At 40.2% G+C, this 15505-nt stretch overlaps 1 protein-coding gene across 1 annotated transcript; it reads right to left on the minus strand.

Annotated features, from left to right (window-relative positions):
* Positions 1–3867: 3867 nt before the first annotated feature.
* LOC110066978 (uncharacterized) lies at positions 3868–11346 on the minus strand. The gene is made up of 5 exons (XM_020774245.2): positions 11167–11346; positions 7578–7712; positions 6535–6633; positions 5373–5562; positions 3868–4201 (listed from the first exon to the last, which is right to left on the minus strand). The coding sequence occupies exons 1-4, from the start codon at positions 11297–11299 to the stop codon at positions 5384–5386; spliced, it is 546 nt and encodes a 181-aa protein (XP_020629904.1). The 5' UTR covers positions 11300–11346; the 3' UTR covers positions 3868–4201; positions 5373–5383.
* Positions 11347–15505: the final 4159 nt, after the last annotated feature.

Consider the following 15505-nt stretch of genomic DNA (forward strand, 5'->3'; position numbering starts at 1 on the left):
CTTTGCCGTTTGCCGTCTGCCTCAAGCTTCTTGCTTAACTCTCAAATGACGTCGTTAAACACTTGTTCGTTCTTCGTTGAATGCCCTCCCTCAGACTGAAGTTCCGAGGTCCGAGCCGAGTGAGACGTAACAAGAGCACACGGCGAGAGCGTATTTATTAAGACCAGTAATAGTTCTCACTAAAGCTACACCCGCTTATTTTGCTGATTGAACACACTTAAACATTTAATATGCATGAAAAAATTGAACACACTTAAACATTTAATATGCATGAACTAAAACTTTTATTTCTTTTTCTGTTAACTATATCACTCATACTGACCATAATGCCCCTTAGGCAATTGAATAAGATCCAAACTATCAACTAAGGAGACTAAACCAACGCAACACATGTTTTTTTAACTCTTTTCAGACAGTTTTAAATGACAAATTTGACGGCCGTCGATAAAACCAGGAACATGAAACATTCCGAAACATCCCGGAACATCGAATAATTATCATAATTATGCGAAAAACATGTAAAGTGAAATTTTAAAAAATTAATTCAAACAAAAATAAACTGGTATCAGCTCGGAAAATAGAAACAAAACAAACATAAAAAAAAGAAAAAAGAAAGAAAAATGAAAGTCACTGCAATGAGTTAAGGCTAGCAACTAAAAGGAGTGATCAGTTTAATCACGTGACTGTCCTTTATTTCCAGATTTCGTTCTTTACAGAAAACTAAGGTGGTGGCGTTCGAACTCCTCAATCAGACCTAAAATTATGGGTACACGAGTGTGATTTCTTTATTCAATTCATTATGTCAATACAAAGATATGCGTATACACGATTTCTCATGAAGAAATAGTTTCTCCATGAGATAGAAATAGAAACTCTTCGGCATTGAGTTTCTTGTCTAAACTAGTTCCGACTGCTCGACCTCTGATGACAGTGTAAACAAATACAAACACAAAATTTAAAAACATTTGGCGACGCGCGCGCTGTCCTGCGGGGTCGCTGGTCAAAACTTTATTGTCTCTAGAAATATTTGTTACAAGCGTTGGCGATCTGAAATTGAATTCTAAGTGTCGCCAACAGTTTAAATGCATCTCCTAGAAAATGTTTGTCCAGTACAAGTTAATACTTAATTAATTAAAAATACTTTTACCGCAGGCTACAATCTATTCATCGCTAGTTCAACTTCACGTGCAGATCGTTATCTGACATTCGATCAAACTTAGTTTTCTATCGAGCCATTCGAACACCACCAAAGGAAACCAGACATGCGAAAACCGCACGTGAACGCGCTGCTCTATAAATCTTTGATTACCACTAGTTTATTAATAATAACTTCCTTGTTACTCGGGCTTCCGGAAAGGCCGAGTCTGCACTTAGTGGATCATAGTGCCAGGCGTTCCAAGCGGAGAGGCGCGAAAACTGGGGATGATAAATAGCAACATGAAGATGGAATAGGGACAAAACTATGAATACTGGCTTAACAAGCAACTGTATGATGCTCAGACAAACACCTCAGATGTTGGAGAAATCAGGGATCAAAAAAGGAGACGTAATGAATTACCTGGCATTCATCGTCAGAATCGTCCATGTTTGTGTTGAAAAACAGAGTGCTGAAAAGCGACGTGACGCAATTGCCGGGAAAGAGGAGGAGCCTGCGCTCATTGTGGTCAGTTGAATGAATACCCAACGTTCCCTACCACTCTGCTACCGACTCCCCTATCCCCAATAATATCTTTTCATATTTCAAGCTGATACCAGTTTATTTTTGTTTGATTTAATTTTTTAAAATTTCATTTTACATATTTTTGGCAAAATTATGATAATTATTCGATGTTCCGGGATGTTCCGGAATCTTCCATGTTCCTGGTTTTATCGACGCCCCAAATTTGAAACGATATTCTTTATATATTAAATATCTCAACAAGCAATTGCAGCAGAGCAGTTTACCATATTTCGTTTGAAAGGGAACAAAAATAACCCCTGGAAAAAAAAACAAACAAAACAGAAAGTAGAACAGAAATTGAGAAAATCTGAAATTTGCTGTCGCGAGTTTTTTCAAGACGAAAACAGAAGTATCGCGTTACGATCACCATACAGACCTTCCATAAATGGCTATAAATGGTCATAAATGCAACGAACGAAAACTTAACGGTGCAAAATGAAGTTCTGATCCAAAGTTATTGCGCTCTATGCTACGTAAGATTACTCACTGAAAATCACTCACTCATCCTCTTCGCTCCTTCGTGAGTGGAGCATATCATAAGGCCATAACTCACTGAAAATAGGCGATCCAAATAAGCGAGATTCCAAACGTAAACCTGGCGATCCGAAGGTTACTCAGTCGCATCAGTTTGAAGTCTTTAAACAACATGCAGTCGCTTCGGTTTGAAGTCTTAAAACAACATGTACTCTCTCCTCTGCAGAGATTCGAACGTCACGTTCGTTATATAAATCCGCTGTGCGAAGTGAGTGCAGGCGCAGAGGCTCTGCCAGATGTATGTCGATTTCCGATTTCTCGTACATACTGGTCAATTTCTCATACATCGATAGATCTCTCGGCTTTGGCTAAACTTGACGGCTCGAAACTCACAGAAACTCATTGCTAATTATGTAGCTACAGTTTGCATTTGTTTTTTGAGATCTAATTTCATATTTTCCAAGAAAAGCAGCAAAAGTGTTTTTCTTCGAAGGTCCCCCTGAAACCCGGGGGGAGTTGTCTTGCATGTTCTCTTTTTCTCTTGGAAGAACAATAATATGGTGGACGATTCGGATCAGCTTGACTTACTGTTCTCTTCAAGAGCTGTCTCTTCATGGTAAATCTGAATTTAAATAAAACAATCTTGCAATCTATACATCTTATATTTTTTTTTAGAGCTTCTGTCAAAACCCCGTCAATAAAACGAAGTAAACAAAAGGATAAAATTGTGTGGGGGTGGGCAGCCCGCTTCCCAAAACCCTTACCCCATTTATGACCAAAATCTGCGATTTTCAATACCCTATTTATGATCTGACCCTAAATCAACACCCTGTTTCAAACCTGCCTTACACTTAGGTTCCTAGCTCAGACCGATGTTAAAGGCATTGTAAGGGGCTTTTGTTGATCAGCCTTATTGATAATGATGAAAATGTGACTTCGTCGAAAAAAAATGCCTAATTCAAGACTAGAGTGCAAAAATCAGACCCTATTAATGATCACAATGGCTAAAACCGATACCCTATTTATGACCAAAACGGCCAGAAAACCATACCCTTTGGGGCCGCACATGCCAATATAGCCCATATAAGGGAGCATCCCCGGGGGATAAGCTTAATCATCGTTTGGTTCTCACCACAGGAATATTGTTATCTACATCTACATCTATATATGTAATCTGCAAAGGGATTTACCCATCACCGCAGATGTAAAAGAGCAAAGAAATTGCTTTACTTTAACAAATGTAAGCTAAGCTTAAGTGGGTGCCTTGTAGGTGGGTGCCACCTAGGGTGCCTTCTTAGCTTTCCAGCTCTGTGGTCGGAGAGCCTGCAGGGGCAAAAATATTCCTTGTTAGGGCTCGGGGGGAGGGGCTCCCACATGAAAAGGTCGGGGTGCTCGTGATCTCGATTAGGGGTGTAAATCAAGGATTTTCGTCAAACTTAGGATGTTCAGGACGAGACATCGCCATTTTTAGCCGCCTAGGTATCCTTTAGGGTTGCACTCGAAGAAATAATAGAAAACGCAGTCTGTCCGTTTTAAAGTGGCATCTTTTCGGGGGCAAATAAAGCTCGAGCCCCCCCTCCCCTCTCCTCCACCCCGGCGACAGTTTTAACGAGGCATTTTCGCTATAGTTAGCGGGTAGAAAAAGAAAACTTACCAGTACAAAAAAGGCTATGTTTTTACTTCAGTCCGCTTTGGCTTTATTAGTAATATTTATTAACTATACAGTATACTAAAATTACAGCTGTAGTTCTTAGAGCCCCTCTCTGCCGTTTCTATAGCGTCTCACACGACACTTCACTGCGTATGCTGGCAAATCCTATCATTAAGAATATTTCGTTTCGTCATGTACTTGAAAAATCATCATAAATTTCTTCGTGAATATTATTAGTGCTGCGCTCTTTTAATTGTCAAATCAAACCCCCTCGACTATAATATAGCGATCGCAGGCTGTACAATGCTCCAGAAAGCTGAATTTCCATCAAGTTGGAAGAGGCTTCCGTCACAAATCTGAAAGATAAAGGAACATTTCTGGGTGAAGATTTGAGTAGGCATTGGATGATATTGCAGAAAGTAAAAAGCCTGGGGGAGTCGGGGGGAGGGGGTTCGTCGTCGCCGTGGCTATCCCTCGCTTAGGTCGAGGATGATAGTCTTCGTGCTGATCAGCGGAGCGTCCGCAGGTGGCTTATGAGTCCAATTTTTGCCCTAGACGCTCGGCCGCATTATGGGCAACTGGCACCAGGCGGGAGAGCAGGCCGTGTGGAGGGGGGCGGGGGTACTCCCTGTAATGGCCTATATGGTGTGTCTCCACCCGACAGGGGTACCATTGTCAGGCTACAGGTATATCAAAGGGTAAGGAATTCACAAGCTGAGGTTTATGAAAGGGTAGGGAAATCTGTCATTCAGTTATTTAAAATATTTCGAACAGACGCACCTGATGTTGCATGATTTGATTCATTGAGCACTACATGAAAATGACAAGAAATAAGATTTCCTGATTTGGCCATTTATTCATGGAAACGGACCGTTTATGAAAGCATGTTAAAAGGGGTACCTTTTTCAATTTAAGGTTTACAAAAGGGTAAGGGGTTGGATCTCGGGGCGGAGCCTCTCCTGATACAACTTTGTAGAGTACCACCCTCCCCCAGCGGGGGGATGAAAAGGCTCTTGGCGACGGCAATTTGGTGAGATAATTGTCATTCTATCGTGATGTGGCATTCTCTTGACCACGGCCTCGAAAAGTTAAAAGTCTTGTTTTGTTAAAAAATAATAATAATAATACTTTGCTTGTGCAGTGACGTTGTCCGAGGGATATTATCATGAGTTACACACGGATAAGGTTATGTTCTCAAAGCTTCTCAAATTGAGAAAACCAGAAAGAGTTCTTTTATTTCTAGTTTTGTGTTCTAGAATAATAATGGAAGAATTCGCTATTTCTATACAAGAATTCACTTAGTGATATCATCTCGGTGTTCAAAATGTGCACGGCGAACCTTGGGTGAATGAGCGAAGGTACTAAGTCAAAATTTTACCACCCGTTTCACCAAAAATGTAGCGAAGGCTTTAAATTACCTTTGTTCACTATAGCGTTGGAACCCGTCGTGACTTTAGTCCAATTTTTACCGCAATTACGGTAAAATTAAATCTCAATGATAATACCCCTTCGAAGAATTTAACTTACGGTTGTCCAGTTTAGAGACGAAACCAGTCTCCCATTTTGATCTTCTCTCCTTTTATTATCGCTCTCCTTCTTTTTATACACTTGCGGCAAGTTGCAGGGCAGTGAAGTTCCATGAATTCCTTGTTTTCCTTCTGTTCTGACCTGCAGAATCCCTCGAATCGACGGCACAAATCAAGGTGATCTTTGCATTCTACAACCCCAAAAAAAGAAAGGGGGAAAATATAAAAAATTTTCAATAGGCCCTTTCCGAGTTACCTTGTGCCTCGTTTTCAAAACGAGTCCTCGTGCCAAACAGTTCATATGAAAATGAATTTGATTTGCATGAAATGAACCCGTAGGCGAGACTCATTTCCACATGAATGGTTTTGCACGAAGACTCGTTTTGAAATAGAGGCAAAAGACAACTCGAAAATGGCCTATTGATGGCGACCTCGCGGCATGCTTTAGATATTTTCCGAGGAAACGTAGCTTAGTTTACAAGCACCTGTCCAGGGCGAAACTTTAGAATCTTTTCAGTTTCATCACATTTATCATTACAATAAGCCGGGTCTCTACTGGGTTAAGCGTTGCCTCAAAGCAACCCGGAATAGAACGTCAAATGAAAGGTACTAACGTAAAACAACAACTAAGGTTATCATCATCATCATCATCATCATCATCATCATCGTCGTCGTCGTCATCATCATCGTCGTTGTCGTCGTCATCGTCATCGTCATTGTCATTGTCATTGTCATTGTCATTGTCATTATCATTATTATCACCGCTTTCTACACCGGCTGGTACAAAACGTTACTGTTTATTGGAAAACCATCAAGGTTTTTAAAATGCTCTTTATATTTTTGTTTGCTTTGAATTTTCGTTTTTAACTTTTGACTGCCAAAGCCATCACTCCATGGTAAAATGCACATCAGCCACAGGCCCATAAATATGGCGGTGATCTTTGCATGTATGGAGGTGATCTTTGTCATGTACTACAAAAAAGCTCCCTGTAACACTTCTTTTCACGCCAATTAACATTTTCGAAATGCGTTTAAAAGAAAAAATGAATTTAAAAAGTAATTTGAGAGTCACTGAAAAACTGAAGAGGATTCAAGTGTCAAAAGTTTTTTTTCACTTTACTTTCAATGCATTGGCTGTTTATATTTTTAGCGTGTTTTCTTACCCGGGCAGCCTACTTTGCCATAGATATCTCCTCTGGGCGTGTAAGCGTCCCAACAGCAGCCGTACCTGCTTGTTCTACAACCTTGCAAAGGTTCCCCACCTGAACACAACAGTGAGAACTGTTAGACTGATATTCTTCTTAATGGCTTCTATACATTTCTAAGACAATTTTGACTTTAATTTCGAGAACATGATTTCCCCCTGATGATCAGCTCCGTAATTCTCGTTAATTGTGTGTCAGACTTTGTAGCGATGTTGTAAAGAACATGATTTCCCCCTGATGATCAGCTTCGTAATTCTCGTGTCAGACTTTGTAGCGATATTGTAAGGCGAAATAAGATGTCAATAACCAGTAAAGACAAATTTTCATCTGCTTCTGTCTCCCTGGTCTCCACGATATTTCCAGTACCAGCGGTTTTCTTGATCAGTGAGGTTGCTGGTTTACCTTTTAAGTTTTCTCACAGGGTGGGTCAAGGGAATTGATGGGCCCTGGGAACAAGACAGTCGAGCATACTATAACACAAAATGGTTCTGAGTTTTCAAATGCCTTGATATATAAAATGAAGCTAGAACCCGTGTTCTCTTTCCCTTTATTTGAGCTAGTAAATAGGAAGGTTAAGAAAACCACAACGGCAACGGGAATGTCGCTAAACAAAAGGTTTAATGAGCAGAACAGTGGCTGTCCACATGTGTTATAATTCTTCGTACATTTCTTTAGCGTCCTCTGTAAAACCATAACGTGAAATGACCAAATTCTGCGTTGTGTGGAGGACGTGAACCAGGGCCGATAGTTTATATAATGTACATTCCGAATTTTAAGCTGTGTTTCGTATTCAATTTTGAAATAGTTTTGACATAGAGAAACAAACTAAATGACTTTAGAGTATCGCGAGATTCGTGGGTAAAATATAAATTCATTTCTTAACGACGTTGTCCTCGGCCACGCCGTCGTAGTTACTTAAACTCTGTAACATCACTTCTATACTTGTTTTATTACACATGCGTGTTGCGTGACTCTCTGACTGTCTAGGTTGTGTTACTCACAGAAGTGACAGGTCTTTGCGCAGCTTCTCTTCAGCTTGGTCTTCAGCTGACCAATTCCAGTGTCACACACTCCTAATCCCAGCTCCTTGGTAAGCTTCACACAGGTGTCATGTGACCTTTCCTGATCCTTGCATTCTGCAATTTTAGACAGGAGTTTACTTAGCAAATCCCTCTTCCGGGGGGTACTCCCTTACATGGGCTATAAAGGTATGTGCGGCCCCAAAGAGTATGGTTTTTCAGCCGTTTTGGTCATAAGTAGGGTATCGATTTGGCCATTTTGGTCTTAGATGGGGTATGGTTTTTGTACTCTAGTCTTGAATTGGGTATGTTTTTAGAAGAGGCTACTTTTTCATCATTATCGATAAGACCATAAACAAAAGCCCTTCAAAAATTATGTTTAGGGCAACTGTCATAAAGAGGATAACGAATTTTTGGTCTTGTCATAAATAGGGAAGGGAAAATCGCAGATTTTGGTCATAAATAGGGTGAGGGTTTTGGGAAGCGGGCCGCACACCACACCCCCACCCAATTTTTCTGGGAGTCCCTCTTAAACTGGGGCAGAAACTAACTATCTTTCCTATGGTTCTCAAAGGTGTATTTCGTTCTTTTCGGACACCTAAGCGATAAGTTTATGTGTTCGAAAAGATGGTTCATTTGAAGTAAGCAAGTGATTGATTTTTGGGTGCTGGGGGCACGCAATCAGCGAAGTAATGAACAGCGCTACTTAAAGTATTATTCAGCATTCGGGTCATTCCTATTTCAATCAGTTGCCTGACTCGCAAGCCAATTGTTTCTAGTTGAGTTTCTTAAGATCAAAATAAAGCTCATTGTCAAATAGTTTGTTAAAAACCACCTAGTTTTGTCTATGACGCAGTAACAGGAAGGGCTTAGGCTCTAAGGCAAAGAGCTGTTTTAAACCTAGTGCATGTTCGCTAGTACGGTCAAGCTATTATGAAACCTTTCATCGACAGGCTTGATTTTGGAATCGGTTTGATTTTAAGACGTGCCATCCAATAACGTATTTATATGAAACTTGGATAAAGGCAACATTGAAAACAGGCTAACGAAATCCTAAGCTTAATTAGTGATCCTAAATGGTAAACAAATTGTAATTTTATTACTGATACTTCATTATGACTTCAATACTGATTTGTCTTGTTCTCGAAAATTAGTGTTAATTAAACGAAGTTATCATAAGACACTGTAAGGCGGGCTTCGAGAAACTGATATGATTATTTTACAGATAAGAGAAGTATAATTTCCTTCTCGTCGCCACTATTATTAGTGCGTTTTAGAATTTGTTCGCAACTTTTTCACTGCATTTGGTCACAGCCAGCGGCATTTTGCCTAAGCAAATTCAGATCTTTAGTCGTTTCAACAAAATGGCGACGGGCGTCGCAATGCTACTGAAGCATTCGACAAAACTTCCTTTACTTGAACATGGCGCGAAATTTTATCAGCGACCTTTATTAGCGCAGGACGCATAGTGACGGCTAATACAACCTATAATATCTATCGAATTGAATGTAAAAAAGATATATCAAACATATTCGGAAGGTCTTTCTACGTCAGAGTTTGTACCACTACATGTACTGCCAGACTGCGGAGCCCTTTACAGAAATTCCGATGATACCACTCTTTGTTATCACTCATATCGATCAGAAATATATTAAAATAGAGGGATGTTTTGGCAACATGTTTTAAAGTAAGAACTAAGCAGTTTAGGAAGTGTTTTTCTCGCTTAAGGGGCATCAAATGACAAATATGATTTTTCAAGAGGTATAAAACATGACGAAGAAGGACTAAACATATTTTTTGGCGTGATGGCTGGGAGGCGTGAAGTAATTGAGAAACTTTGACCTCCTCAAGCGGCAGCAGGTATCTGATATTATGAGTTGACAAATTGCAATGATGCGGTTTAATTAAGTATCGCTGATAAAAATAGCGTGAGCCACTGCCGCAGCGTGCAATGAAAAACGTTTTTGTGTCGGATTGCCCTGGGCTCGTAGATTTTGCGGTCAAGATTCTATCCTTCCAATTCCCGCTGAGCAAGTGAAGTTTGCAGAGGTGCTGTACTCTCTTTTAGTGCTTTAAGAGATCAAACTGTTAGGAGATGGGGGGGGGGGGGGGGTAGTTAAAATTACTGCTAGGTTAGTACATCCAAGTTTCAACCATAGATGATAGAGAGAAATCGGGTTATGAAACCTGGCAAAGTTCTTTGTTGTATGTACGTTTTTGTTGGCTATTTTGGGGGTTGACCCTGAATTAACCTGGCAAAATACAAAAGGTGGTTATGTGCTCGTACAACTAACCAATAGAAGCATTGCGATTATTTAATTCGTGCATAGTCAATGAGCATAAAACAAAAGACGCACGGGTTCAAGGACTTTCCAACATAAATCTTAAAATACTAGTTTGTTCCTTTGATGTTCACCTGGCTTCTTTACCATTTCCCTCTATTAACTATGTTTTAACCTGCCCCTCGGGCAAGCGGAAAAACTGAGTTTCTTTGCATCCTGTGTCGGTGAGATGTTTGGGACTTTCCAAATATTTCTCAGGAGACATCATGCTGCAATGGGTTTATAACACTCCATGCTGCTCAAACACCGAAATTGACGGTAAATAAATGATTGATTGACCTTTAAAAGCTTCGCAGAATTCTGGCTCTTTGTGCCTGTGCCGTGGCTAAGATTTTAAGATAACCGCGAAATTTAGCAGTTCATAACTTAGGGAGTTTCGAAAGCCACACAATGCGTCGATTATCAAAGAGCCTGCTTCTAATTTAAAGAGCTTAAAAGATCTGATACTAAGCACATTAATTTAAAAGGGATTAATCTACTGTAACAGTTCCAGCGCTTTACTGACAAACAACACGTAAACAAGCCTTATTTTGTCAGGAGGACACCCATCAAGGTCTAAGTTTAGGTTCAAACAGGTATCGACAAATGAGCACATACTTCCGATACTTCACAAAGCTGAGAGGCTCAATCCATCATCACAGATTTTGTGAACTTCCCAACGTTGTAACTGACAGTAAACTGTTTCTTTGATTTAGTTCAACTCACGATAATGTAACAATCTTGAATTCACTTTTTCTCCTTAACGCAAGATCCTTATCGTGTAGAAAAATGTTTGCACGCCATTTCTAAACATGCTTACACGAAACAAGTTCATATGGAGAGGTCCCGATATTGAACGACATCTAAAGCAAAGAATTCTGTGCTCCTACAAACTATTGAACTTTATGCCGTTTAGATTTAGAGGTGTAGAATATTTTCCGTGCATTTCGTCTTTCAGAAAGCAAAGGTCTGCTATCTGCTATGAATTCGAACAAACTGGAAATAATTGATTAAAAAAAGAAATATCCTGCGCGCTGACCTTCCACTTCCTTGATTTTTCTAGAAAAGATCGAAGCGACTCTGCTAGCATTGCAACGGCACTACAAATAAACAAAACACTTGAAATGAGCTGCGTTCGACGGACTAGATACTTCTTAAGAGGTATGTTGCACTTGGCTGCATTAGAAACTTTTGGATAAAATTGTGGTTAAAATAGATAAGATTTTAGAAAAGTTCACACCATCAAGTACCTTCGCCGCTTCGCAGTCTGTTCCTTGTCGCTAGTCTTCTACTGCTTCTGCCAGCCGAGCGTTGAGCAAAGACTTCACAAACCAACCAAACTGCAACCAGAAGGCGCAAAAAGGAAACAGCTCGAATCGCCATGTCTTGATGCTTGAGATGATATCAATTCTGTTCCTTCCACTTGTCTCCTGAAAAGAGGAATGCATAAGCGTTATATACCTGTCGTATTTACTGGGCGTGTTTTACCGATGACGTGAGGCACGCGACTTAGGATTTAGGAATTTATATAATCGCACATTTCTTGCACGCATGCCAGGTTTTTAAAGTCTCGTTCATTAAATTGATAAAAATCTGTTGTTCTAGAGAGAACTGCGGGGTACTCCGCAAGTAACGGGTCAAGACTTGGTTTACTTTCGCAAGAGATAAAAGATAACCTGCAGTATAAACATAATCTTGCCACTTTGGTGTTTAATTTTGGACCACGTACACGCTATTTTTCCACGCTGTTTCTTAATTTGACGTTTTCGCGCTTTTTTTTCACACTAATTTGGTGATAAATACGACAGCACTTCCGTAATCACTTCAAATCGAATTTTCTCGAATGCGTTCCTTCTTAGACATTTCTCGCCTCGTTTTGTGTCTCACAGAGCCCAGGATACAACTCTAAAAGCTACATACATTGCAAACATGTCTTACGAAAGTGGAACAACATTTATTATTTGGCGAAATTGAGTGCCACCATTTTGGCGGAGTCCGAGAAGTCAGTTGGATGAACATTTGTTTGGTCGCAGGGTTTCCACAGGTCAGGAAATGGACAGAGGGAGTAATCCGTCAAGTCAGGAAAAGTCAGGGAATGTTATTTTGTGTCAGGGAAAATTGATATTTTGAATAAAAGTCAGAGAAAATTGAAATGATTTAATTAACATGGATGATTTACTGATACCACTTAAGGCTGGAGGAAACACTGAGTTCGGGTCAGTGGGGTCTCAATAATGCTTTTCTTTAATTAACCGGGTCCCATACTATTTTACCTCGCGTCACAACTTTATATCCTACTGGATCGTCCACGTTAGAAGTATCACAAATGTTGAAAGAAGTTCTGTAATGTTGAAAGAAGTTCTGTCCATGATACTAATCCGTCCGTAATCCGTCTTTCCCAGTCTTAACCCCTTACCATCCTGGTTCCTTTTTGATTTACTTTCTCTTCCTTCGTGTATTTTACCTTGAAATGATTAATGGGGCACTGTTACGGAAATTTTGTTGTATTTACGGATCAAAACCGTACACCTGCACACGAAATGCGCCAAGAACACTGAGATGAAAATATGAAGTGAATTGTTCAGTGATGAGAGAGCAATGTGAAGCGATTTTTTTTTAGCGATTTTCGTAGGCAGGGCAAAAGAACTTGAAAACGTCTCTCAGACTTTTCCAATTTGACATCACAATCTTATAGCTTCTTATGGACGCCTTGCCCATTATAAGACTTCTTTTTCAGCTTCAGTGCACTTGTATTGTAATTTTGGACAAAACTAGACCATTATACTGGATTTAGCGACGGTTTTCATCAGTCTTTTGGGTTTTGACTTTTCAAAGTCATACCTGGAAATCAGCTGAATCTAACGTGCGCTCTTATTGGTTGATTCTTCGTGGTCACGTTGCAATGGCTAAGTTGAAATGTCGCCCGCGCTCCGGTCCCACTAACCAGAGGTTACTTTGACTTGGGGATAATTCTTCTTGCCTCATTACTTTAAACATAATTACAGCATAAACATTGTCATATGAAAGTGGTAAACGCTACGTTTTGACCGACACCCTAAACTTGTGAGAAGCACCTTTTGCAACACAATCAATAGCTCATAGCTCAGCTTCAGTAGCTTTTCAATTGAACGGTCACTCTTTCATACTTTTGAAGTAGCCGGAAAATGGCACAGCGATGGAAAACGCTGTTTTTTTAAAGGGTAGGTGGGCTGAGCGTTCCAAAAGCTTGCTAACGACATGTATAATATAGCCTCTTTAACTGTTGCTTGCAGAATGATGTTATCTTCCTTGGGGGCGTGGCATCTTAGGGTATGCACATGAAGTGCTCTGCCCTACAGTCGAATAAATAACACTGCTCGTGCCATGGTCTTCTCGGCATCCGAATGAACATTTCTCAGAATTTCTGAACTGTTCCGGTCGCCCTAGGCCCCGAAATTTGTTTTTGGGGGACAAATACCGCGTCCGTGTTTTTGTAATTCACGCAAACGTGATGCAAGCATAATGATTTTTGTTTATCTTAAAATTCGATGCCAAAACCCACTGTGCATGGACGCAGATTGCTTTTAAACCGGAAGGAAAATAGTTCGCGTTTATCACGAAACATTTTTTTGACTGAAAGTAGTCGCCTAAACCTTGAACAGTTCATTGTGCCATACCTGCAAAAAATGTTTTATTCCCGGTAAGCCCAATTCAGCAAGCTATTATAATATTATAAGTTCTCACTGTAATGAAAATTTGATAAGAATTTTAACTGAGATGCGAACAAAGCTAGATCTCATGCATGTACGAAGCACGGCATGGTCTGGCAGTCGGGGTCATTTTTTATCACATCCTTTTTGGCCGTTGGAGGGGAATAAAATTACCAGATATAGACTCAGCTGGTTCTAAAGGATGCTAGCTATAAACAAATTGGTTCTTTCTATCTATGCTAAATTACACGACGATGACGTTTGGTTTATTGATCGCATGCTAAACAGAATAAAGAACGACCGGTAAGGGGGAAAAGTTTTACGAAGCTCATAGAAATCAAATCATGTTGTCTTTTTTTGTTATCTTTACCCATCCCAAGATTCGCAATTCTAGGTTCTACAAAACGATACAAAATTTAACCCTCAACCACAACAACTGAGAACAAAATATAACAACGAGTATAAGATTGATCATGAAAATTGTGCTGTGCCTGAAGATAAATTAAGTAGGTATAGTCGACATCATTGATTGAAGTCAAATTTGAAAATGATATCGTGAAATCATTTTCTACACTGACTTCAGTTATAAGAAAATCAAAAGCTATTAAACATCGTAAATGTTCTTTTCTAGTAATTAACTGGGAAAATGTTCTGGGGCGAACTGCGGAGTAGAATGTAGAATAAAATTGTTGATACTCACCGGCCGTGTGTCCTGGACAAAGAATGATGATCTCTGAAAAAAAAAGAAGAAGACGTACGCTTTAATAAACAGCAAGCACGCAACGCAAACTCGTCACGTCACACGAACATCACGCGATGAACCACAGGCAGCCCAAGTTTACGATACGTACGAGATCAAGGTAGTTACAGGGGCAGTCATTTACGTAGGCGTTACGATAGGAACTAGCCTGCGTGGCTGGCATAAAACGTTAGGAAGGGAAAGAGAGAACGGGGATGGTCTAAAGAGGCCGAGTGGGAAAGAGGAAGAATCCTCCCTACCCTTTCCCCACTTATGCCTGCAAAACAGGCGAGAATGGAACGTGGCGGTGTTGTGTCACACTGTTGGAGTACACAACACTTACTTGAGAGAGTGGCGTCCCACTAGGCCACTCGCAACGCTCAGAAAAATCCTTTGATCCCTTATCGTGACTTGCGAAAGGCTACGCGGCAACGCGGGCCTGGAAACGAGGTTGACCTTGTGAGCAATATTGCGCGGGAAACTCTGCATTCGTTTCCAAGCTCCTGGACTGCCCAACACTGTTCAGTCTCAAAAACAGGAGTTTTGATGTAAAGTTTATATGAAATATTTCATATATGAACTGCGGTTATAGATGAACGTGAAGAATGATCATCGCAGTTAATTTTCCAATTTAAGTAACTGGAAAGAAGAAGCCTGAAAAAAAAAAAAAAAAAATTTCATATAAACTTTACATCATTTCACTCCTCGCGGGAAGACATGAACTCAATTAATTGACCTCGCTCCCAATGTGTGGCTTCATAGCTCAGTTGGTAGAGCATCGCACCGGTATCGCGGAGGTCACGGGTTCGAATCCCGTTGAAGCCCTGATTTTTTTTTTTCAGGCTTCTTCTTTCCAGTTGCTTAAATTGGAAAATTAACTGCGATGATCATTCTTCACTTTCAAACAGGAGTTTTGTTGATTATCTCAACTTTAGTGATAACAACTCCACACATACATGTGAATAGTCCCGTTGCATGATCCTGTCTCAACATTTAGACAGCTAATAAATAAGAAAAGGAAAGAAACCGTTATTTACAGGTGTGGTAGAGGCTTTTAATAGTAAGTTATGAACAAGTCAGTCCGCGCCACGATTTTTTGTCCAAATGAAATTTGTAGAGTTTTGTATGGGAATGCCATACAGGTGCCCCTCAGAGGGGCAC

Source organism: Orbicella faveolata, unplaced genomic scaffold (genome assembly GCF_042242905.1).
Source record: "Orbicella faveolata isolate gen_17 unplaced genomic scaffold, um_ofav_v1 contig_47, whole genome shotgun sequence".
Taxonomy (NCBI): Eukaryota; Metazoa; Cnidaria; class Anthozoa; order Scleractinia; family Merulinidae; genus Orbicella; species Orbicella faveolata.

Coding starts and splice junctions, on each gene's coding strand:
- LOC110066978 (XM_020774245.2), bottom strand. CDS start 11,299: ATGGCGATTCGAGCTGTTTCCTTTTTGCGCCTTCTGGTTGCAGTTTGG. Junction 7,713..11,166: donor CAGACTGCGAAGCGGCGAAG/GTACTTGATGGT, acceptor CTAAAATTGCAG/AATGCAAGGATCAGGAAAGG. Junction 5,563..6,534: donor TGGCAAAGTAGGCTGCCCGG/GTAAGAAAACAC, acceptor TTGGGGTTGTAG/AATGCAAAGATCACCTTGAT.